General features: G+C 39.3%; 1 protein-coding gene across 2 annotated transcripts in view; it reads left to right on the forward strand.

Moving 5' to 3' along the window:
* The window catches only part of LOC105186942 (proton channel OtopLc), a 52,533-nt gene that overhangs the window by 17,653 nt on the left and 7,681 nt on the right, over nt 1–27,199 (forward strand). Inside the window, exons 1-4 of one of the 2 annotated variants that reach the window (XM_025304022.1) lie at nt 14,405–14,613; nt 20,551–20,778; nt 23,193–23,395; nt 25,126–25,439. In XM_025304022.1, the coding sequence (XP_025159807.1) occupies nt 14,531–14,613; nt 20,551–20,778; nt 23,193–23,395; nt 25,126–25,439 (828 nt within the window). In that variant the 5' untranslated portion in view covers nt 14,405–14,530. Of the gene's footprint in view, nt 1–14,404; nt 14,614–20,550; nt 20,779–23,192; nt 23,396–25,125; nt 25,440–27,199 lie in introns of those variants that run through there. The other variant, XM_011147479.3, reaches the window with a different exon arrangement.

The following is a 27,199-nucleotide window of genomic DNA, read 5'->3' on the forward strand; positions in this document are numbered from 1 at the left end:
AAATGTAACGCTTCTAATATATTTCAAATATTCGCGATTCTTCTTTCTCTCTGACCCCAAAATTGGAATTCCAGTTATAACTTGAATTGGTTACACAGAGATGTGAGCAGAGTTTACACAGAGATTATAGCTCAAATTTATCAGGCTGGCAACAAAGTCATGTCGTTTTCCACGGATAGATCGCTTTACTTGTTATTAAACGCAACCGACTTCACTCCGAATCCTATAATCTTTATATCATTTGACAGCTGACATTTCAAGCTTTCTTTAAAAAAAGAAGTGCGTCACTGGGTAAAGAATTGTTTCTTTGGCATTGAATTAAAAATGGAAAATCAAAATGAACATTTCTGCCACATTTTATTTTCATACTTCCAAAAAAGAAAGAACACTGTGAAAATCCTTCAAAAGTTATGTGCTGTGAACGATCAGAAATCCTTGACTGAATGCCAATGTCAGCATTAGTTTGTTTGTTTTCGTTCAGGAGATTTTTTTGTGAAAGATGCAACATGGGCAGACCGACCAATTGAGGTCGATGACAACAAAATAAAAACATTGCTTGAATCCAATTGCCATTAAATGACACGAGAAATAGCTGAGAAGCTAAAATATCACATACGAGCATTGAAAATCATTTAAAACAACTTGGATACTTCAACAAACTCGATATTTAGATGCCACACGAGTTTAAGAAATTCATCTCTTCTAGAGTCAGTTGAGCAGCAACGTATTTTGCGGAAAAAAGTCAATTTCCGCTTGTAGAGTTTTCAAAAATGACAGTGTTTTAAATGGATCAAAATTCTAAATAATCTTTCAAACTATCGCATATTTTTAAGCTTCCAGAGTTAGTTGTGCAGCAACGTACTCTGCGGAAAAAAGTCAGTTTCCGTCAGTAAGGTTTTCAAAAACAATATCCCTTTTGACCAAAATACAAAGTAATCTATCCCAATAACTATAATATATACAATATCGATAAATATAAATTTGTTCTGTAAGAAAGTAGACGATTGCATATGTAACTGCTCAATTACAAATAAGAGTATTGCATTGTTGAAAGCATAGAAAAAATATATCAGGCGAGGTAGATTAGAGATCAAGAATTGAATTCGGGCGACTGCTCTGCCAACTGAGCCACCCAACGCACTCAACACACTTCGATATATTAATTTCGCTTTCTCTCTCTCCTTTTTTAGTCTTTGAGAAACTATTTGAAGTATTACGTAAGCGAAGTTTGTATATTGGCTGAATCAACTTTTGAAACAATTTGCGCAGAAGAGACGAAAGGTAGTACACGTATGTATATATCGGGCGGGTATAAAAAGTAACGCACTGGGCCGGCAATCGAACCCGGGACTTTTCACTTGCCGGGTGATGGTTCTATCAACTAAGCTACCAAAGCGTCGTGTTTCGTTATATCTTCTTCTCTCTCTTATATTTTGATTTTATGTCAAAACGATGCATCGATGCAGGAAGACATAATATGATTGTTGGAAGTGCGAGCGAAGATGCTGTCTAGTTAACATTTTATTTCAGCATCCAGTGTCAACAGAGGGTGTCAGATAGATAGGTCGAAGGGAATGAGGAATTAGCGGAGGATAACAGAAAAGAGTAGAGTAACAAGAGAATAGCGAAAGAGCCGAGGTAAAGAGCAGTCGCATAAGACGTTAAGTTGCGTGTCTGTACTGTATTTACCACCGGCATTCAGCCAAATATATTCTTGTTCTTTAAATCTAAGTCCGTTCATCCACTTCGCCTCACAAGGACCCAAGAAATCCTACATAATATTCAATAAAACATGTTTGTTGAGTAACTAATTTTTTTCTCATTATGCAACTGCCTAGCAAGCTTTAAGGTGAACACTACAGTCCACAAATATTAAACGCCATACAAACAATCGTAAAAACGTCATGTTAAATAAACTTTAATACGATCACGCTACTCAATTCATATTTCTTGTACACGCTGATCTCATACAAAAGTGTGCTACTCCTCCCATATTCAGCGAGAATCGTAATTACGCATATTAAAAAATCTTTCAACATGTTTCTATCTGTCGTATATCTTTAAGTTCCTATTGGGGATTTGAATAAGTTCTCATTGTTTGCCGACAGATTGTATAATCTTAGCCTTTTTGCATCGGACAATACTACAGCCAACTTCATCGTGAAGCTCCACCATTAGGCTCGAAGTGACAGTATGTTATTCCGCCGAAGCATAAACAACATATTTTTTCACAGCGTTAAACATGTCGAAATTCGTGCCAAAAAAAGAGTATTTGCGGGGAATTTTACTGCATTACCTTTTTCAAAAAAAATCTGGAGCGGAAGCACATAGAATTCTTGTGGAGACTTACGGCGACCATGCTCTGTGGGAAACAATATGCAAAGATTGGTTTAGACGCTTTAAAAATAATGATTTTGATGTTGAAGATGAAGAACGCTCTGGCGCACCGAAAAAATGTGTAGACGAAGAATTGGAAGCATTACTCGATGAAGACCCATGTCAGATGCAAAATGAACTTGCAGAATCATTAGGAGTTGATCACACAATAGTTGCCAAACGTTTAAAAGTATTAGGAATGATTCAAAAGCAAGAAAATTGGGTGCCGTACGAATTGAAGCCGAGAGACGTCGAACGGCGTTCTTTCACGTGTGAACAACTGCTCTAACGGCAGAAAAGGAAAGATTTTCTGCATCGCATCGTGATTGGCGATGAAAAGTGGATATATTACGATAACCCGAAGTGTAGAAAATCGTGGGGTAAGCCCGGCCATGCATCAACATCGACGGCAAAGCCGAATATCCATGATTCCAAGCTCATGCTCTGTATTTGGTGGGATCAGCTGGGTGTAGTATATTATGAGCTCCTCAAACCCAACGAAACCATCACGGGAGATCGTTATCGACTACAATTGATGCGTTTGATCTGAGCATTGAAGGAAAAACGGCCATAATACGAGGAGAGACACGACAAAGTAATTTTGCAGCATGACAACGCTCGGCCACATGTTGCATAACCGGTCAAAACATATTTAGAAACGCTCAAATAGGTAGTCCTACCCCACCAGCCGTATTCACCGGACATTGCTCCTTTCAATTATCACTTGTTCCGATCGATGATTCATGGCCTGGCTGAGCAGCACTTCCATTCTTATGAAGATGCCAAAAAATGGGTAGATTCGTGGATAACATCAAAAGATGAGTCGTTCTTTTGACACAGTATTTGTATGCTGCCAGAAAGATGGGAGAAAGTAGTGGCTAACGATGGACAATACTTTCAATGACATGTTCTTTACTAATTTTTTTAAATGAAGCATTCATTTTCACGAAAAAACAGCGAGAACTTATTTAAGTCCCCAATAAAATCAGTTGTATAGCATATTTCTTGCAGAAAGAAGTCGATTTCCGAAAGTAAAGTTTCAAAAATAATATCCTCTTAGAGGGATCAAAATAAAAAATAATTTGTCAAAATAACTACAATAATATCGATAAAATTAAGTTTGTTCTACAAGCAAGTAAATAATTGTATGTATAATTGCTTCATTACATGATAAAAAGTATTCGATTGTATAAGAGGAAAGAAAAAATATATCAGGCGAGGTAGACTAGAGACCAAGAATTCAATCCGGGCGACTGCTCTGCCAACTGAGCTACCCAAACATACTCCACATTTCGATATATAATTTCGCTTTGTCTTTCTCTCTCTTTCCTTTACTCAGGAAGAGATTATTTGAAGTATTAAAAGTGCAACAGGTATCAGGATTAAATACATAACCACATAAAAACAACATTATATTGGCTAGGTCAACTTTTGAGACAATTTGCAGAAGAGGCGAAAGCAGTACATATACATCGGGCATATGAGTAAGCTTGGGCCGGGAATCGAACCCGGGACCTTCCGCTTGCCGAGCAATGGCTCTACTAACTAAGCTACCAAAGCGCCTTGTTTTGTTGTATATCTTTTATTCTCTTATAGTTAGATTTTATGTCAAAACGATACATCTGTAGGAAAACATAATACGATAGTCAATAAAACATATTTGTTACATAACCTATATTTTTTTTATTATGTAATGTAATTGACAAGGAGACTTTAAACTAAACATTACATTCCATAATTATTAAACACCGTACATGCAATCGTAAAAACGAGATGTAACCACGTATATTCAAAAATTTTTTAACATGCTTTTAACTACTGTATATTTTTAAGCTTCAAGAGCCAGTTGTGCAGCAACGAACTCTGCGGAAAAAAGTTAGTTTCCGTCAATAAAGTTTTAAAAATAATATTCCTTCTGACGGATCAAAACACAAAGTAATCTGCTCCAATAACTACAATATATACAATATCGATAAATATAAATTTGTTCTGTAAGAAAGTAGACGATTGCATATGTAACTGCTCCATTACAAATAAAAGTATTGGAATGTGTAAAAGAATAAAAGAAATATATCAGGCGAGATAGATTAGATATCAAGAATTAAATTCGGGCGACAGCTCTGCCAACTGAGCCACTCAACGCACTCAGCACACTTCGATATATTAATTTCGCTTTCTCTCTCCCCTTCTTTAGTCTTTGAGAAATTATTTGGAGTATTATGTTAACAAGGTTTGTACATTGACTGAATCATCTTTTGAGACAACTTGCGCAGATGGGACGAAAAGCAGTACACATATATATATATATATATAAATCGGGCACATACATTCATGTATATACATATATGAAAAGTAACGCACTGGGCCGGGGACCTGGGACTTTTCGCTTGCCGGGCGATGGTTCTACCAACTAAATTACCAAAGCACCGTGTTTCGTCGTCGTTATCTTCTCCTGTCTCTTATATTTTGATTTTATGTCAAAACGATGCATCGACGTAGGAAGACATAATATGATTGTAGGAAGTGCGAGCGAAGATGCTGTCTAGTTAACATTTTATTTGAGCATCCAGTGTCGACAGAGGGCGTCAGATAGATAGGTCGAAGGGAATGAGGAATTAGCGGAGGATAACAGAAAAGCGTAGAGTAAACAAGAGAGTAGCGAAACAGCCGAGGCAGGGAGCAATCGCATAAAACGTTACCATAAGTTGCGCGTCTGTATTGTATTCACCACCGGCATTTAGCCAAATATATTCTTGTTCTTTAAATCTAAGTCGGTTCCTCCACTTCGCCTCACAAGGACCCAAGAAATCCTACATAATATTCAATAAAACATGTTTGTTGAGTAACTAATTTTTTCTCATTATGCAACTGCCTAGGAGGCTTTAGGGTAAGCACTACAGTCCACAAATATTAAACGCCATACAAGCAATCGTAAAAACGTCATGTTAGATAAACGTTAATATAATCATGCTACTCAATTCATATTTCTTGTACACGCTGATCTCATACAAAAATGTGATATTCTCTCCATATTCAGCGAGAATCGTAATCACGCATATTAAAAAATCTTCCAACATGTTTCTATCTGTCGTATATCTTCAAGTTCTTAAAATCAGTTGTATAGCAATATTTCTTGCCGAAAGAAGTCAATTTTCGACAGTAAAGTTTCAAAAATAATATCCTCTTAGAGGGATCAAAATAAAAAATAATTTGTGAAAATAACTACAATAATATCGATAAAATTAAGTTTGTCCTATAAGCAAGTAAATTATTGTATGTATAATTGCTTCATTACATGATAAAAAGTATTCAACTGTATAAGAGGAAAGAAAAAATATATCAGGCGAGGTAGACTAGAGACCAAGGAATTCAATCCGGGCGACTGCTCTGCCAACTGAGCTACCCAAACACACTCCACATTTCGATATATAATTTCGCTTTCTCTTTCTCTCTCTTTCCTTTACTCAGGAAGAGATTATTTAAAGTATTAAAAGTGCAACAGGTATTAGGAATAAATATATAACCACATAAAACAAGTGTATATTGGCTAGGTCAACTTTTGAGACAATTTGCAGAAGAGGCGAAAAAGCAGTACATATACATCGGGCATATGAGTAAGCTTGGGCCGGGAATCGAACCCGGGACCTTCCGCTTGCCGAGCAATGGCTCTACTAACTAAGCTACCAAAGCGCCTTGTTTTGTTGTATATCTTTTATTCTCTTATAGTTAGATTTTATGTCAAAACGATACATCTGTAGGAAAACATAATACGATAGTCAATAAAACATATTTGTTACATAACCTATATTTTTTTTATTATGTAATGTAATTGACAAGGAGACTTTAAACTAAACATTACATTCCATAATTATTAAACACCGTACATGCAATCGTAAAAACGTGATGTAACCACGTATATTCAAAAATTTTTTAACATGCTTTTAACTACTGTATATTTTTAAGCTTCAAGAGCCAGTTGTGCAGCAACGAACTCTGCGGAAAAAAGTTAGTTTCCGTCAATAAAGTTTTAAAAATAATATTCCTTCTGACGGATCAAAACACAAAGTAATCTGCTCCAATAACTACAATATATACAATATCGATAAATATAAATTTGTTCTGTAAGAAAGTAGACGATTGCATATGTAACTGCTCCATTACAAATAAAAGTATTGGAATGTGTAAAAGAATGAAAGAAATATATCAGGCGAGGTAGATTAGATATCAAGAATTAAATTCGGGCGACAGCTCTGCCAACTGAGCCACTCAACGCACTCAGCACACTTCGATATATTAATTTCGCTTTCTCTCTCCCCTTCTTTAGTCTTTGAGAAATTATTTGGAGTATTATGTTAACAAGGTTTGTACATTGACTGAATCATCTTTTGAGACAACTTGCGCAGATGGGACGAAAAGCAGTACACATATATATATATATATATAAATCGGGCACATACATTCATGTATATACATATATGAAAAGTAACGCACTGGGCCGGGGACCTGGGACTTTTCGCTTGCCGGGCGATGGTTCTACCAACTAAATTACCAAAGCACCGTGTTTCGTCGTCGTTATCTTCTCCTGTCTCTTATATTTTGATTTTATGTCAAAACGATGCATCGACGTAGGAAGACATAATATGATTGTAGGAAGTGCGAGCGAAGATGCTGTCTAGTTAACATTTTATTTGAGCATCCAGTGTCGACAGAGGGCGTCAGATAGATAGGTCGAAGGGAATGAGGAATTAGCGGAGGATAACAGAAAAGCGTAGAGTAAACAAGAGAGTAGCGAAACAGCCGAGGCAGGGAGCAATCGCATAAGACGTTACCATAAGTTGCGCGTCTGTATTGTATTCACCACCGGCATTTAGCCAAATATATTCTTGTTCTTTAAATCTAAGTCGGTTCCTCCACTTCGCCTCACAAGGACCCAAGAAATCCTACATAATATTCAATAAAACATGTTTGTTGAGTAACTAATTTTTTCTCATTATGCAACTGCCTAGGAGGCTTTAGGGTAAGCACTACAGTCCACAAATATTAAACGCCATACAAGCAATCGTAAAAACGTCATGTTAGATAAACGTTAATATAATCATGCTACTCAATTCATATTTCTTGTACACGCTGATCTCATACAAAAATGTGATATTCTCTCCATATTCAGCGAGAATCGTAATCACGCATATTAAAAAATCTTCCAACATGTTTCTATCTGTCGTATATCTTCAAGTTCTTAAAATCAGTTGTATAGCAATATTTCTTGCCGAAAGAAGTCAATTTTCGACAGTAAAGTTTCAAAAATAATATCCTCTTAGAGGGATCAAAATAAAAAATAATTTGTGAAAATAACTACAATAATATCGATAAAATTAAGTTTGTCCTATAAGCAAGTAAATTATTGTATGTATAATTGCTTCATTACATGATAAAAAGTATTCAACTGTATAAGAGGAAAGAAAAAATATATCAGGCGAGGTAGACTAGAGACCAAGGAATTCAATCCGGGCGACTGCTCTGCCAACTGAGCTACCCAAACACACTCCACATTTCGATATATAATTTCGCTTTCTCTTTCTCTCTCTTTCCTTTACTCAGGAAGAGATTATTTGAAGTATTAAAAGTGCAACAGGTATCAGGATTAAATATATAACCACATAAAATAACAGTATATTGGCTAGGTCAACTTTTGAGACAATTTGCAGAAGAGGCGAAAAAGCAGTACATATACATCGGGCATATGAGTAAGCTTGGGCCGGGAATCGAACCCGGGACCTTCCGCTTGCCGAGCAATGGCTCTACCAACTAAGCTACCAAAGTGCCTTGTTTTGTTATATATCTTTTATTCTCTTATAGTTAGATTTTATGTCAAAACTATACATCTGTAGGAAAACATAATACGATAGTCAATAAAACATATTTGTTACGTAACTAATATTTTTCTTATTATGTAATGTAATTAATAAGGAGACTTTAAACTAAACATTACATTCCATAATTATTAAACACCGTACATGCAATCGTAAAAACGTGATGTAACTACGTATATTCAAAAATCTTTCAACATGCTTTTAACTATTGCATATTTTTAAGCTTCAAGAGCCAGTTGTGCAGCAACGAACTCTGCGGAAAAAAGTCAGTTTCCGTCAATAAAGTTTTCAAAAATAATATTCCTTCTGACGGATCAAAACACAAAGTAATCTGCCCCAATAACTACAATATATACAATATCGATAAATATAAATTTGTTCTGTAAGAAAGTAGACGATTGCATATGTAACTGCTCTGTTACAAATAAAAATATTGGATTATGTAAGAGGAAAGAAAAAATACATCAGGCGAGGTAGACTAGAGACTAAGAATTGAATCCGGGCGACTGCTCTGCCAACTGAGCTACTCAAACACACTCCACATTTCGTTATATAATTTTGTTTTCTCTCTTTCTCTCTTCTTCTTTACTCATCAAGAGATTATTTGAAGTATTAAATGTTCCACAATAGGGGTATCATATTAATATATAACTAAAGAATTATTACGTATATTGGCTGAATCAGCTTTTGAGGCAATTTGCAGAAGAGACGGAAGCAGCACATATACAGGGTGTCCCATTTAAAGGACCCACTCAAATATCTCAGAAACACTGCATTAAATCGAAAAATGCTTCGGATAAAAGTTGTTTAGCTTGAAGGGGAACATAGGACAGCGATATCATTTTGTTTATAAATGGCGCCACTTTCGAGATATTCACTGATTATCAATTTTCTTAAATGGAAATCCCAGTTTTTTATTATATTATCTTTTTCTATCAATTAATTTAAACAACTTTCGTCTGAAACATTTTTTATTTGCTTAATATATTTAGAGATATTTAAGGAAAACTTGATAACTTTTCCAACATTTCCAACATTTACCTTACGATATCTCATTAATTATTCGTCGAAAAAGAAATAGTACTAGACTTTTTTACTTTGTTTACTATCAAGAATATATTACTATAATAGTGACCTAACTTTTATTAAATTGTCGACCTTTGGAAATTTCGAAATTATTAAATTAATAAAAGTTAGGGCACTATTATAGTAATATATTCTTGATAGTAAACAAAGTAAAAAAGTCTAGTACTATTTCTTTTTCGACGAATAATTAATGAGATATCGTAAGGTAAATGTTGGAAATGTTGGAAAAGTTATCAAGTTTTCCTTAAATATCTCTAAATATATTAAGCAAATAAAAAATGTTTCAGACGAAAGTTGTTTAAATTAATTGATAGAAAAAGATAATATAATAAAAAACTGGGATTTCCATTTAAGAAAATTGGTAATCAGTGAATATCTCGAAAGTGGCGCCATCTATAAACAAAATGATATCGCTGTCCTATGTTCCCCTTCAAGCTGAACAACTTTTGTCTTAAGCAGTTTTCGATTCAACACAGTATTTCTGAGATATTTGAGTGGGTCCTTTAAAATGGGACACCTTGTATATCGGACATATGAGTAAAGCTGCGCCGGGAATCAAACCCGGGACCTTTCGTTCGCCGGGCAATGGCTGTACTAACTAAGCTACCAAAGCGCCCTGTTTTGTTACATCTCCTTCTCTCTCTTATACTTGGATTTTACGTCAAAACGATGAATCTGAAAACATAATATCATATTCAATAAAACATTTGTTGAATAACTAATTTTTTCCCCTTATGTAACTGCCAAGGAGACTCTAAGGTAAACACTACAGTCCACAAATATTTAAACGCCATGCAAGCAATAGTAAAAATGTCATGTTAGGTAAACGTTAATCACGCTATTCATTTCATATCTTTTGCACTCGCTGATTTCATGTAAAAGTGTTAATCTTCCCATATTCAGCTGAAAATATAACTACGCATATTTAATGATCATTCAACATATTTTTATCTGTTGTATATCTTTAAGTTTCTAAAATTAGTTTGTTAGTTTTAAAATTAGTCTAAAATTTGTACAGCAATGTTTCTTGCGGAAAAAAGTCAGTTTTCGTCTGTTAAATTTTCAAAAATGACACTGTTTTAGATGGATAAAAATATGAAATAATCTGCCCCAATAACTATAATATATAAGTATGTATAATATCAATAAATATGGATTTTTTCTATAAGCAAGTAGACGATTGCATATGTAACTGCTCCATTACAAATGAAAGTATTTTGATTATGTAAGAGAAAAGAAAAAATATATCAGGCGAGGTAGACTAGAGATCAGGAATTGAAATCCGTGCGATTGCTTCGCCAACTGAGCTACCCAAACATACTCTATACTCTTCGATATATAATTTCGCTTTCTCTCTCTCTCTCTCTTTTTTTAATCATCAAGAAACTTTAAAATGTTTCGGTATCATATGTATTGGCTGAATCAACTTTTGAGACAATTTGCAAAAGGGACGAAAATAGTACATATATATCGAGTATATGAGTAAAGCTGGGTCAGGAACTGAACGCATCAATATCAGGGATGCTCTGCTGAAACGAAAGTAAAACGATCCGGTTTTAAAACAAATGTTAACTGGCGATAAAAAATGGATTGTTTACGTGGAACGAAAGAAATCGTGGAGCAAATGTGATGCGCTACAAAGCACTTCTAAAGCAGACGTTCACGAAAGGAAAATTTTGCTATCTATTAGGTGAGATTACATGGGTATTGTGATTTTTGAACTGTTTAAACGTAATCAAACGATTGGTTCGGAATTGTATTGTCATCAATTGGACAAATTACACGAAGCAATGAAACAGAAGTGCCCAGAACTAGTGAATTGTAAAGGTGTTGTTTTTCACCATTACAACGTCAGATCACATACATCGTTGGTTACCTGCCAGAAATTGTCAAAGCTTGCGTGAGATGTGTTACCACACTCATCATATTCGTCTAACCTTGCACCATCAGATAATCATTTATTTCGTTCCTGGCAAAATTTCCTAAAGGGAAAAAAAATTCGATTCTGATGAGGCCCCGGTACTTGGATCATTTTTTTGTCGATAAGGATCAAAAGTTCTATGAGGCCGGAATCATGAAGCTACCAAACAGAGGCAAAAGGTCATTGAATTAAACGGACAATATATTACAGAATAAAGTTTTTACTTTGTATGAAAAAATCGCTTTCCATTTATATAGGAAAAAGAACGACATGACTTTCCTGCCAGCTTGATATAATACGTAAACTTCGGGAAATCGGATTAAGATCCTGAGAAGTTCTCTGCGCGAGAGATCTTCCGATTCTCGTGCTGGAGACAAATAAATAAGGACGACGGTTATTATTCGACGTTGTCGAGGATGCAAAAGAGAGATAATTTCTCAAGCGAAACACCGTCCGCGAGATGTATCACACGGCGTGTCCGATACATTTCGTTCTCGGAGATGAAAAATTTCCCAGTCATACTGAAAGAACGTCGCCCGGTGGAAAATTTATGTCTCACGAACCACCGACGACCCTCTCTCTCTCTCTCTCTCTCTCGCTCTCTCTTTTTAGTTCTCCTCTTCGTTCTCTCGACAAATTTGTCGTCTTGATGGGAAAATGGTAGACACGAGTGGGCGAGGGTGCGCACGAAGCCGTCAGATATTTTCCAGTGAATGTGGGAGGACCCGCCGAACTCGGCAGGCAGACGGAATAAAAGTCGAAACGTGTGAATATTGGAGTACGGCACTTTTATGCATCTTCGATGCGACATTTGCCGTGCGCCTCCCTGGCAAACGTCGACCTTAGGTGTACGGGCCCGAGGCAAAAACCTATGTCATACAAATGTTCAAAAGATAGATGTAGCATTTATAGCATTCCTTCATTTCATAACATATTAGAAAAGCCAGTGATCCAAAAGCTGCGTTTTGAACAAATACAATTTTAGAGCACTTGTGAGTGCTCAAAATTCTACTTTCTTGTCCAAAATTTCATGCTCCACGTGCTCTATGTGCTCCATATACCGCTGATGATAAAAGTTACAAATGCTCCTTGTGCTCAAAATTTTGGTATCGCACATTTCGTTCCCGAGGAGGAGAAGAGGCAGAAAAATACAGCCAAGTTTATATTTTTACTTATATGCTGTTTTATTGAAGCTAAAGATACCACATTTACAAGAAGGAAATAGTAATAATTAATTAAAATTTTTTTTTATTATTGAAATTTTTTAATATTTGATAAATGTGGCAGTTCCTACTCAATAGAATAGATACATAAGCAAAAATATTAAACTCGACTCGTATTTTCTAACCTTCCCTCCTCGAGAACGAAAGATTTATTGTGTGTAATAATGAATTGCTCAGTTGAAGTTTTTAAATGATAAATTTATTTATTGTAAAATGTTTTATAATAAGAACAAATTTTATTACATAGTGTGATGTGTGTTTTGATTCTCTTTTTCAATATAATTTATGTTCAATTCTGGATTCGAAAATTGAGAAATAGACATAAATGATTGTTCATAATTATTGGAAACCGATGATTGCTGTGTAAATTCTCTGAAACATTGAGCAATAAAGTTTTTAAATTGTGGATTATCGAATGACATCTGAGATGGTCCTGAAAGAGAAATCAAATTTGAATTAGTGGTATGGGAGCGGTTGTGTCTGAAAATTTAAATTTGTTGGAGTTAGCTGGTTACTTTGATTCCAAGATACTGATCACGGTGTGAGAATGGGAAGAGGTTGTATGTAAAATGAGGTGTAGATGTAAAATGTTCTGTAATCGGTGTATTATTCTGAGATGCTGATAATGGAGGAGTTGAGTCGAGTTGAAGTGGTTGGTCACGTGAGGAATTCTGCTGCTGTGGAAGTAAATCACTTGTACTGCGGTCTGAATCAATTTTTTCCAGTATTTGCGGTTTTTTCTTTAAAATGTTCTTTAGAATTATTTTCTGCCTGCTTGCATTTTTTCGGTCTTCTCTTATTTGAAGCTAAGTGGTAAATTTGGTAAGTGTAGTCTGATTTGTTCACTATTCAAGTTTTATCTATTGTATGAGCATTCGGATGCGCGCATGGCATGAATATTACTCCGCGATATGTAAAATGATCGATCGGAGAAGCGTTTCGCCCTCGGAGAGAGAAATTTCACTGAAAATGGCTAAAAATGTCGTTACTAATGTCGTTGGAACTGTAATTACGTGAATGTTTAATTCCAACGGTAAACGTCGGAATGATTTCGCAATTTCGAGGGAAAATCTTCATTCGCCAATTCCGAGCGGAGCGGAGCTCACTCTGACTCGACTGCCGCGCTTTCTCGTCGAGTGGAAAAGAGATTTCCACAAGGAGAATACCGTAAATTTCGACGAATGGAATCTTGTCCGATACGAGCGAGAATTTTCGCGAAAGCGAGAATACCGGCGCTCGAAGTCGCAAGAGTAAACACCTAACTCGAAGCGGGCACGGCAGATTCTTAATTCACTCGAGTGCCTCTCTTGAAACTCCGAATTTGTTCCTGTAACGTTGGAGCACATCAGAGATTAACTCTTCAGTTCTGAACGAAGCTACGCTCAGTCGACGAGATTCACGCTGGAAGAACTCGCTCCATACGATTGAAGGGTCACTCGAATTCGACTGGCGCCATTTGCTCTCCGAACGGAATTTCATTTGAGAATATTTGATAGGGAAACGCGCTTTATCTCTCGGCGCAGGCAGGAGAGCGAGTGATTCCGCGAGAGGGAATATATCGAACACGCGCTGCGACCCGCGTTCCCACGGAGAAAGAGGGGGCGGGGGAAGGGCGGCGGGCGCGAGCCCTTTCCCTTTCGATTATTTTCCGGAATCGCGCGGCACGTAAGCGAGACAAAGCGATCAGCTGACGCTGATCGCCGCGCTGCCGATGCAACGGCGCACCGCCGCTCTGCCTGCAAATTCGATACACCGCTAACGAGTTCGCTCGCTGTCAAATGATCGCGTATACAGACAGGGGCAAGGAGAGAAAGAGGGAGAGTGAGGAGGAGGCAGAGAGAGAGAGAGAGAGAGAGAGAGAGAGGCAGAGAGAGAGAGAGAGAGAGAGAGAGGAGAGAGAGAGAGATGCGAGGCGAGAAGGATCAATATACACGATGGCCAGGGAGGCCGGTCAGCCTCGGCTAGGGCCTCAGTTTGCGATGCGGGGTCCGTGAGTGCCGTGTCACGAGCCGGAGGGCCGTGATTGTGTCATCCGCCGTTGGCGAGGGCCGTTCATGAGGGCCGACGTTCCGCCGAGACGGCCGAGGAAAGCACGAGTCAAGGTCACGGGTATGCTCATCAAGGAGATGTCGCTCAGGTATGTCGCTTTCGATTTCTGCCGCGCCGTGCCCGATGAGGCGCTTTGTGGTCCCGTTGTGGGAATTCGCCGTTCCGCGAATCACCCAAGGTAAATCAGAAATAAAAGCGGACGGCAGGGGAGGGGGAGAGGCGGGGAGAAACGTAAGGGACGAGTGACAGGAGCGACGGGATCGAGCGACGGGCTTCGCAGGCCGACAGACATCTCCGGCGCGTAATTCCCGTCTTAATATGCGAAAAGCGACGGCAAGGAGAAAGGCCAGCGAAAAAGAGCCGGAAGCTCCGAGAGCGGCGCGCGGTTTAAAGGGCACCGCGCGCGCGTTTCTGAACGGAGAGACGCGCGACACTTCGACAATGGCCGCGCACGGCAATTGGACTCGAGTGGAAACGTCGCCGACGCTCCTTCGCTTCGACACGGAGCATTCTGCCGGCGAAGAAAGGCGACCATGCGCAGCACAGGGAAGCGTATCGTTCTGCTCAGTGCGAGGAGAGCGTGGAGTTTTCGAAGTTTCCGCTACTGAGTTTACCCTGCCTCCGTTGAGTAACGAGGCCATCTTCAGCGAAGAGTATTCTCTCGATGACGGCCACTGAAAATGTGCTCATCGCAAATTCGAGGACTCTCCATTATCGAGCACTCGACAAGAGGAGAATTGCTGCTCCTTTCTCGAGAATATTACGAAACTTTATTACCTAGGAAGCAAACTGAATATTTGAGGAAGCAGCGCGAGAATTCGATATTCTCGATTGAAATATAGCAAACTCGGAGATATATTTTGAGTAAAATGATGAAATACTTGAAGCGAGTGACATTTACACGGAGGAAAGAAATTGGTCGAAGTGACGTGACGATGAACAAGTCAAACGGCAGTTTCGATTAAAGTAAACAGAATTTCCGGTTCTGAGAACCGAATTTGCCCCTTAACCCTTTGAAGGGTTGGTGGAATCCTACAATTTCACCTTTCCTTTCTTCATTTTTAATTATTTAAGCTACTTTTTTGGTATTTTCGTCAGAATTTTTTTCGCTTCTAAGATATGTTAGGTATTGATATACGTGTTAAAAATGTAAAATGTCAATTTTTTTTAATTTAAGCATCCTGTAAATAAACAAATTGCATAAAATTATTTGTTTTTCAGTAATTCATTTAAAATTCATTTAACGGGGTGATCTATAAAAACAGTCGTAACGAAACTTATTCTTTTTACATTTTTGAAGTCGCCGATTATGGGGTCAGAATTTCGAAATTCAAAATGGCAGATCCAGTACAGTGGACAAAACTGTTCAAAATACTTCGATTTCGACAGAAATAGGTATATGGAGGTTTTTTGGATCGCTGAATTTGTTATCAGATTTTCGAAATTCAAAATGGCGGATCCAATATGGTGGACAAGAATATTATATACATAATCAGTTTCTTTTATTATTGCATAAAAAGTTTGTGCTTCAAAGGGTTAAGAAGCATTTGTGTTTCAGGAAAAACAATTTGCCCATTTTCTGGACAATTTCTCAATTTTTCTCCGTACTTGTGAAAACATAATGTACATTTTCTTTGCGTACACGCGAAGAAAAAAGAAGAAGAAAAAAATACACACAGGAAATCGCGATCTTCTTTCGCAAAATACTTTGTTCGCCAAACTCGTCCACGCGAGCGGTCGAAGTCTCGACGAACGACACCTCGAAGACACAAAAACGAGAAGAAGAAAAAAAGACGATGCGGACATTCTCACCAGAAAGAATCACGCGAACGTCGCTATTGCGTTCGATCGTTCATCTCTTCCTGCGGTGGCTTCCGGCGGCGAGCGCGAGAACGATTAATTAAATGAACAAGTCAACTTGACGGAAATCGAGAGAAAAAAGTGGCGGGGGAGAACGACGTCGCTCACAAATTCAACGAGTATCGAATTTCGCGGCTTTCGAGGCCTCGCAGGTACAAGCGATCGATCCGGGAATCGAAGAGTCCGTCGCGAGAGGAATTTTAATAATACACGCATCTTCGGCCAAGGAGTTACAAAAAGAAGGAAGAGAAACGAAGACGAGGGAGAAACAGAGCTGAAGGTACAGAGCTGGGGCTTGCTGCGGGCTGGCGGATGGCGTCGGAGGGACGTTGGAGGGAGCGGAGGGCGGCATAAGGGCGGGAGGTCTCCGTAGAAGACCTGAAGGGTAGGCAGTTGGGCGATGCGCCGAGTCCTCGAGCAGAGTCCCTGCGCGACGAGGGACGCCACTCGACCGCTGAATCAACCCCTCAGTACCCTCTCGTCCTCGTGCCCCTCGGCCAATGACACCCTCTCTCGCTCCGACGCTCCGCAACGCTACGTGATTATTTGAAAAAGCTCCGGGAGAGATGAGCCTCCACCCTTCCTTTCGTTAGCCCGGCGTATCGTGCTGGAGCCACGTTTCTGCGAAACACTTTTTGTGCGCCGGCTTCCTGCCTTTCTACATGCGTGCATGCATGCGTGCGTGCGTGCGTGCGCTCCAGTCAAGAGCGCCGGGCCTTTCTATCTCTCGCTCCTCATAGAAGGCCTCGTAGAGGACCTCGTAGAGGACCTCATAGAGGACCTCATAGAGGTAGGTCGCAGGATTGATTATGTGTCTTGGTGAACGCGAGGCAGCTCGCGTCAGATTTCGCGATGAGAGCGTCGAAGCGCGGCGTTTCCCCCCTCCCAGCGATGTCACGCGAGGGCAGGAAGAGCCTTTCTTCCGCGATTACCGCCTTAATTGATATTTTGGCGAAATTTACGAGCGCGCTTGGAGTCGCGCGCCGAGGAATGTGGTAGAAGCCGGAGAACGCGGCCTAAGAATGCGACGATGGGAACGTTAGTTCCTCCTTGCCCACCTGGAAATGTACGCTCGGCTGAAGAGTAATTGCGACTACGAGACGCCTGTCATAAGTTTTGTCGTCGTTGTTCCGAAGTTCTATACGCGAGGAATATTTAACAGCTTGCATGGGGAAGGAAGATTGGTGGGAGCAACGCGACGATGAAAGAAACAAACGTCTTCTCGTTGAAGGAAGCGGAATTTGCGATTTCTCTTGACGAATTTGCTTGATAGTAGCGAGAAATTTTGTTTCCTTCGAAACGTGTTTGGCTCATTCATTGTCACGCTAATTCGATCAATTAGTTCCGATTCGAGAGATGCTGAAGAAATTAAGCACTCATAATGGCTCGTATAATTAAAGCGAATAATGGCTCGCATAATTAGCCCGAATAATTAAAAAGAGTGGTAGCTATTTTTCGGAGGAAAATGTTTGGTTGAATGAACCAATCTTTTGATGAAATATAAATGAAACAGAAATTTTAATGTAGGTTATCAGAATTCAGTCTAAATTATCAGGCTTTCTAATTCATTTAAACATTCTGGTATTTTTAACTGAATCTTTGAATCGTTCATATTTCACCAGGAAATTGCTTCATCGAATCAAACATTTTTTCTCCCTTGAGTGATTGAAAAGTATATCGCACAGTAATAAAATAATTTATTCAGCTGAATATCACTCTTGAATTTTCGCAGCGAATATTTTTCTCTGCAGCGCTTAAGCCGGAGTGGTTAATAAATTAAGCTTTGCTGATAAGAATTAACCTTGTCTTTTCTTTTTCAAAGAAAGAACTCTAACTGAAGCAATTACATTTTAAGACATTGCGGATATGTAAGAGTGATATTGCAATCAAACTTAAAATATACCAGTTAATAAATATAGTAGCGTTTTTTTTAATATATTATTCACATTAAAGCGTTATATCCCTTATGAAGAAGCGCAAAACGAAATTTGCAAATGTGCCGCGTTTCAAACTCGAAAAAGAAGGCTACGTTTCCGGTCGTCGACACTTGAAGAAATAAAGATGTCGATTCACGTCGCGGATTCGCGATATATTAACTTCTTCTGCTAATCTTTTTTTACGTGTATATAAAATATGCCATTTATTGCGAGGCAAGTCAGATCTCTCTCGTGACGAGATTCGATCGACCTATTTCCTTCGACGAATTTTCTCCGCTGCGAAAGTCCGCACGCACGTTGGGGAGAAAAAAGAAAAATGAAGAATGTCTCCACCGAGAGAAAAGAACATTACGTCGGGGTGTATCGGATTAAATTGATCGTTCACGACCATTATTAGATAAACGACTAGTGTTAGAAAGTCAACGCTACGTCATCTAATGACGCTCACAAAGCCATCAGCACTAGTCGGTCTCTTCCTGCAGCCAGTGTCAATGTGATGTGTCAAACATTATAGCACCGCGTTGACCTTAAATCGGCCGAGCGTGCGGTTCATATGAAAATCATCGGCGAAGCCGCGTACGTACACGGTCAATCGATCTTCCTCTTTGCACGTATACAGAGAGAAAACAACCCTGTTAAAAAAAAATGAAAAGAAGGAAGAACAGAATTTTCTGCTGCTTAGAAAAAATTGGCGACCGAGTGGAAAAAACGTGGTTGTGGAAGCAAAAAAATTCCTGCGGGAGGTTCCCAACAGTCTCAACTGTCTTTCGTCAGTCTCAATCGAGTTTTAATACAGCTGAATGCTCAGACAAATGTTTTCGATCACAAAGCGATAACAAAGATACCATTTCAGTTTTATCATCTAGTTTATTTTCACTCTATTGTACAAACTAAACTTTTTCTCCGCACACGGCGAGAAATAATCCTATCGGTGCAATTTTCCATTGCCTGTGAGGAAATAGGAAAATAAATGGAAAATTTTCTTTATAGGAACAAGAAAATTCCTATAAGAGGCTTCTAATTAGTCTAGACTGTTTTCAATTATCTCGACCGAGTTTGGTTACGGCCGTTGATGTTCGGCCAGAAATGTCATTTCTCGTCGTTGAATTGAGATCTCTTTTCCCGTGCACGCGTGTCTTAATTAAAATTACGACACGGACTAGTGACAGACTAGCGACAGGGAATCACCGAAGTCGGCCAAGGCTATGTCGGCTGTGCAATTAACTAAAACGAACGAGAAAACGCGATAAACGGAACGCGACATAGAAAAATTACTAAAGTAACAAGCGCGATAACAAGCGAATTGTTGTTGTGTAATTACCGTTGCATCGTGAGCGAAACAATTGCCAAGTGAAGGATAATTGCAGCGGTTTGCGCGCGCTAAGGGTGAATCGTCAATTAATTAAAATCGCTAATGGTGGTCTGGCGGAAAGGGTGCGGTCGCAAGTTTATTTGCGCTTCCCACGTGGCGTCACGCAAAATACATAAAAAGTGGAGGCAGAGGGGGCTTGTGCAGACGCGGCGCGTGCCGCCACGTCGAGAGATAATTAATTCACGAAGGTGGAGTGGGAGGAGGAAGCAAATAATTAATACGAGCGTCGAGATATCACTTGTTGTTGCGATAATTTATAAGAGTTTCGCCAAGTTTTTCTCCCAACATGCGAGCACGAGGTAAACTTTTATGTATATATTTTATGTATGATATATTTTATGTATATATACGAGGTAAACCGATATGAGCGATATTAAATCTGCTCTTTCTAGCTGAACTGATTCGCCGCTTTTTGTGTGCCTTTCGAGTGAAATATCTAACCTAACTTTTGGAAGGCAAGAAAAAATAAAGTCCCAATGCAGCATTGGTTCATAAAAAAAAAAAAAAGAAAATAGACCTCCACAGACAGTTTCATATTTCAGATCGTGTTAAGTCAATCTCGAAATGCGGCTCGTTAAAAAATGTAACCTAGTTCAATTAGAAAAAAAAATGGACACTTGAAGACGAACATAGGCCCGTTCTTCTCACCTGAGCTGATGCTGAACGAAAACCTCGTTTTCTCCTAGAAATGCCAGATTATATACCCGTCTGGCTCCAAAGAAAGAGAGAAAGAGAGAGACAAAGAGTGCAAGCTAGCTCAGTCGAGAGGAAGAGACGCTATATCGAATAATCGGCCTGCATCTTTTTGTTTCCCGCTGTCCTCTGCTTTCTGATTAATCCTCTCGACCGTGTACAGTTGGCCTGGGCTGCCGGTCGCGCTACCATCACCAGCCTCGCCATCCGCGGTAATCGTCTCGCCGGAAACGCTGTCTAGACACAGCAGCAGCTCACCCTCTCGCGTCCACCGGCCACCCCAATTCGCGTTGGCCCTGCCATGCTCCTCGCAGCCGATTCCGGCGGTCTGTTACCCAGCGCCGACCTTCCTCGAGGTCACCGACGAGCGGAAGTGGAAGAACCTTGGATGGTGAGTGAGCGAGGTGGATCGGACCGTTTGGTCGTCGCTCGGGGGTCGACGTACTCGAGCGGTCGCCCTCCCGCAGCGTGTTTTCAATCGCAGCTGATTCCCAGTGATTGAATATCACGCGCGCGCGCGCGCGCGCGCAATTATCAATATGACACTTTTCACACCGACGGAATGTGATTTTATGTTCCTGCGACTACGGACGTTCGCGCGGCAATCGAATGCGCGGCGAGTCGCAGCCGCGAGCGCGAAGCGGATTCGTGTCAATTGGATTGTTGAGTTGAGACGTGCGTGCTGTTTCTTTTTCTTTTCTTTTCTTTTCTTTTCATTTTGTTGCTCAGTTGTTAATTCGACGGAGCGACGATGTCGTATTCGGGTGTGTGAGAAATTTACGCTGCCGCTTCGGGATGAACGCGTCCGCTCATTTTCGCCAAGACCCGCCACTGGCGAGTCTCGCGCGAATGCACGCGCGAAGGGGGAATGCCGGTCGCCACGGAAATTTCACGTGATCCTACAGGTTATCCTGACCGACGTCTGCGCCGCAATTACCGGTACTTTATGAATCAAACACACGCGTACAGGCGACCACACGCGATTACTCGTAATTGAGCCAATTCTTACGGGGGTGGATGTATTTGCGGCCAATGGTATCTCCGCTGTAATGTTACACGATGACGGGAATCTAGCTAACGATCCATCATGCGCGCGCTGCCCTCGATCTCCCGATTTCGACAACGCTTTCGGAAAATTGTTTTCGTGTCAGAGACAGCCAGGACCGTCCCCCGTCAACTTCGAATCGTCCGTAGCGATTCTGTGCAGCGCTACTCGTGTAAGGAAAGAAATTTTTCTATGTCATTGTTATGCCGTTGTGTCGGCGATGTTACTTCAATTTTTTATTATATTAACTTTTTGCGCAGAGAAAAGAAATGTATTCGTTCTGTATGCGGAAAGCAAGCATCTCTCCTCGATTGTTGCAAAACGCAAGTCTGAGATTCGGTGATTTTGGAAAATTAAATTTATAGAGAAGGAATTAACGTTGCGCGAAATTTGTCATTCTATAAAATTACCAATTAAGGGAGGAATTACATGCGGAGCAGGCCGTTTTCAAGGCTATTTTGACGAGTTTTATTGAATCACAAGAACCGATTCAATTTGTAATTATAGATCAAAATGTAGTCATCCGTTTGCGAGCTCTATGCTTGCTGCCGACATAATTCTGGGCCTCTCACTACTCTGAAACTAAAAAATGAGAAAGATTTTTAAAAGAGAAAAGATTTTTTAAATGAGAAAGATTTTAAAATACACGGTTGCCATTACAGCCCATACCAAAATGAAGGCAGTGAAGCCAAGTTTAGAAAAATAATGACTATATAAAAAACAGTATGGAAATGAAACACTTTTTTTAACTTGTAATCATGTTTAAAAAAAACGAATAAAATAAAATATAACTGTGTTCGAGGTAGGTACGCAAATTACATGCCTACTATATATTGTGTAAAAATTTCGAGTTATTTCGGTTCAGTAGTTTTTGCGTAATCGTGTCGACAGTTTAAGAAAATGGTGTTTCCAGATAAACGTGTTTAAAATTTTGTGTGTACTTTCCATATATAGATAGAACAAATTTATTTTATATTTTGAACATTAATGGATACACTGTGAAAATTTCAAGTTCATTGATCCTACCTACGTTTTTGTTAAACAAATTCGTAAAAATAGCTTTGAAAACAGCCTTAAATCTTGACATCTTCAAAGATACTTAGATAGGCGTTCAATTTTCCTTTTGTAATTTGAATATTATCGATTGAATTAGAACGAGCATTATTTATTTCGAGTAAACACTTACTAGAAAATCGCACAGGAAGGAGGGAAATCTCGTCACGTGATTAACAGATATTCATTATGTCGCTTTAAAGTTAAATTATTTTCTTCAAATATTAATTCACGGATATAAATTCACCCCCTTGAAGAAGTTAAATTTATATTCTGATGTCGCATTCGTATCGCTTGTAAATTATTTTCTTCGGATCTGAGTAACTTCGTCGCTAGCGCGTTCCACGAGATGATTTCTCCTTCGAGTACAAATACAAATATCAATTAATCCCTTTCGTCGCAACATACGCAAGAAATGACGCGTTCGTTTGAGCACGTTCATCGGTCGAAATCCCTCTCACCGATAAAAGCGCGGGTGGATTTACAGACGGGCGGGTTTCATAGAATTCCTTGACAGCGCGTTTCGAATGAAGATCCGCTCGATAGTCGGCGCGTGGTAACCGAAGAGGACGAACATGATTCCTCAAAGTACAGCCGGAGATGGATCTATTTCCTCGAGCGAGGATTTAATTCGCGCGCGGGCGCGCGCACGCGCGCGCGGTGCGGATCCACGTTTCATTCAGCTTCAATTTCCGTTTCTGCTGCAGCGACGCCCTGGCAACCACTTTGAGCGCGTTGTACGGGAAACTTCTGGTCGTGATGGGGATCGCCTTTCCCATGGCGGAAGTAATATCCACGTATATACCGCCGTCGTTCTACGAGGCTTTCTACCTCTACCTCTACTTCGGCAGCATGATCTTCCTCGTGTACATGTACGCCATGTTGTTCAGGGACGGCAAATCGAAACCAAGTGAGTGGCAAAACTCGTTATCGTTCGAAAAGTTCCTGTCGTTTCCCATTTGCCACGAGGCAAATTCTCAACTTGCAGGACTCGCCTCGCCGCGTCGCACAGTAGAGCTAGATGACATTTCAAAATTCTGTAGAAACCTGAATTTCCAATCGATCATCGACACTAATGGATGAGGTTAATCCTGAATAAATTCCAAAGAGATCTGTCTAGCTGAAATTTTGAAAAAATTATCGGTTCAGGGTTCATGGGTTTAGGGTCTGTCTTAAAAGTTTATCGTTTAAAGTACAGTGTCTTGGGTCTAGCTATGGTTAGATTGGGTTCTTGGACTATTTGGAGCTCTTAATATATACGACTTCATGCACCCACAAGCTAAAAAGTTCTCGGATTGATAGATTCCTAGGTTGATGGGCTTAAGACTCAAAATCCCTCGGTTTTGTGCTTAACGGGTCTATACTTGATGTTTTTGTATTTTGGACATATGAGATTTGGATTAATGGGTTTCTGGTTCAAGATCGATAAATCTCAAGGTGTCTGTTGATTGGTTTCATAGTTTCAATTCGCTGAATACGCTATTAGATAGAAATAAGTGTCGAATAATGAATATTTCACAAGTTTCTCGCGCTTACCGATAATCTTTCCTCTTTTGGGGCTAGTAATTCGAGAAAAAAATTTTTTTTAAATTTTGGCAAGACGGATCTCTTCGGAATTTATTCAGGATCAACCTCATCCATTCGTGTCGATGATCGGTTGGAAATTCAAGTCTCTAGAGAATTTTGGAACAAAGAATGTCATCTGGCCTCGCTGTGCGTCGGTCCCGCGAGGAAACGTCCCGGTGCGAGGCGCGCTCGACAGTCCTGTCATGTCGCGGGAGTAGACAAGAGCAATCCACGATCGGAGGCGCGAGAAATGAGATGCCACTTCGGCAATCGCAGCCTTAATATATTAATAAAAAGCCTCCGATCGATCTACATTCGCGCGCGCACCACGACATGACATTTGTGTATCGAACCGGGCGACCTCGTTCTGTTTCCCATCGAAATTCCCTCTCTCGATCGACAGCGATCGCCGAAACGAGGCAACGCCGTCGAGTACCGAGTAGTCAGTGGAAGAAAGGCCGCGTCACTTTTACCTCGATGAACCTCAAAACGCGTCCGGTATCCGTCAGGGAAACTTATCCCCCGGGAGTTGCTTGAAAACGAACTCCGATGCGTAGCGAAATCTATTGGAAAAAAAGATGTTGCGGTCTTTCTTCCACTTGGGGCACGGAGAGAATTTCACGATAAAAGTTGCTGTATAATATTTTATTAATATAGTATATTACTTTTATATAATAGTATCTTTTTACAATATGTTACTTTTTTTCGAACGATTTATTTCTATTTTAGGAGCCGAGTCCCGTTATATTAAGATATTTGTTGTCACTATTTTTGCAAAATTTTTATATTTCTGCATAATGCTGTTTTATTAATATCCTTTTCGGGTGAAGCATATTCTTTTACAATGCGCATCATTTTTGTTGGAATAATTTATACATTTTGGAAAGTTCACCATTAAAAAATTTACCATGCTCGAGTTGTTAAAGGAAGACATACAAAATTGACATAAATATGCGTGAAATGAAGCTATACGTGAAATATTCTCTCCGTGCGACCATGAACGATCGTTGCGTCGCGGGACAATCGGAACGGACCGTGTCGGTTTGCTTGCTAAATCGCAAATTTGCGAAGCAGAAAAGCAGAAGGACGTGTGCGACCTGGACTCATCGCGGTCGTCGAGCGGCGCCGGCGGCGACAGCGACGCTCCTGAGACCGGATGCCCGCACATGAATCCGGCACGTCCGGTCCAGCACTACGGCAGCTTCTACCTGCGAATGGGCGCCGTGGCGTTCGGCATCGGCTCGATGATCTACTCCGGGCTGGAATTCGGCCAGTATTTCGAGCTGGAACGCAACACCAAGTGTCACAATATCATGCTGGCTCTCACACCCGCCACGAGAATGGCCTTCATCTTCATCCAAATGTACTTCATATTCCTGAACAACGAGGTGAGTAAGTCGGCGCGCTCGGCGCGAATGATACGCATGTAGAGTGACCTACAACTCGCGACCTTAATGTTCATGACAAACTTTGGAACGGCCGGCTTGCAGGCAATCCTTTTCGAAACGGATTTTCTCTTGAGTTTCATTCTACGCGAGTCAAGTCACGAATTAAAATTCTGCTGAAGTCTGCAAGAAAAGCGATTGAAGTATGAGATTACAGTTGCGCGTTAAAAGAGAGAAATTTTAACTAACCCATCGGATAAAATTCTTCCTTTTCTTTTTCTTTTTTGGCAGAAGTATTTCTCTCTCTCTGTATTTCTCGCAGGATGACGTTACTAAAATTTAACATGTTTGAATTTTAGAAAAATATTATAGAGTTTAGATTCTAAGATTTTTTGAATAATAATTAACGCTTAATTATTAATTAATTATTTTAAATAAGAATAATTAAGTAATAAATAATAATTAAATAATAGGTAACGCGTGTTACCTTAATTAATTTGTATAAAAAGAAATAAAATGTGGATACAATAATCTTCATATTAGCGCGCAACGCTGAGGTAAAACAACTTGAAAAAAAGAACATGTAATACCGGAGCAAAGTTGCTATCGATTCTTTAAGTATCGCTTCACGTGTTACAACGGGAAACCTTAATGGTCTTGCTTGATAGAAACCACCGATGGAAGTATCGCAAGGCAACACTAACGTGTCGGTTACGGGGTTAATGAAACAGAAGGGTGAACAACCCTGTGAGTTATAGTGTAACATGACTATTCGAACAGCTTGATATCCCACACGACGAACTAATCGTTTTTTCTGTTACCGACATTAATTTTCGTCAACTGAAATTTCTACCGATTCATACGTTGTCATAAATTCTCAGCTCAGAAAATATCCTGACACTGGAACTGAACACCGGAACCGATAATTAACGACTCATCTTTATCACAGCAGTAAAAAAAATAACAGACATTTCAAAAAAGTACGTAACGCAAGGGAGACAATTTCTTTATATTGGTTTCCTTTTCAGCGACAATTAAAAATATAAAGTTCTCCCGTTGTAAGAAATTACAAAGGAGACATTTTAACTTTTTTGTTAATTCAGTGTTCAGTTCTAGTGAAAGAATCTATTCAACACACTTACACATATACACAAAACTGTGAAATTTTTAAAACCGCTCGATCAGAAAAAATTATATAAAAATCATATAAATTATACATAAATTATAAATATCTATACATCTATATGATATATAGATTTATTATTAATTTATAATACTAATGTAATAACTAATAAATATATCGATATAAAGACAATATTAATTTTGTCTTTAACTTTTGATGGTATATATAATCATATGAAATTATATATTTCAAAATGGGAAAAAAAACGTAAACATGAGCAATTATTTTAATTTTATTAGTACAACAGCATTTTTTTCAGTATGAATATATGTAATTGCACATTGTTTATATAAGGTGCTAAAAAAGAAAATGGTTCAGATTTTAAGAGCAGATGATATTCAAACGGAAGAAAAAAATTCTAATATATATATATATATATATATAAGCAAAGGTCGAAAAATTAATTAAAATTAATTAAATCTAATTAAATTATTGAAATTAAATAATTGATAATTAACAGAATAATTGATAGGAAACTGAATAATTAATGGAAAAATTAATTAAAATTATTGTTGGAGTTATGAACAATTATTTATTTTAATTAAAACAAGCGACTTACTCGTTTCTGGTGCTTTTGCGC

Source organism: Harpegnathos saltator, unplaced genomic scaffold (assembly GCF_003227715.2).
Source record: "Harpegnathos saltator strain DR-91 unplaced genomic scaffold, Hsal_v8.6 scaffold587, whole genome shotgun sequence".
NCBI classification, from domain to species: domain Eukaryota; kingdom Metazoa; phylum Arthropoda; class Insecta; order Hymenoptera; family Formicidae; genus Harpegnathos; species Harpegnathos saltator.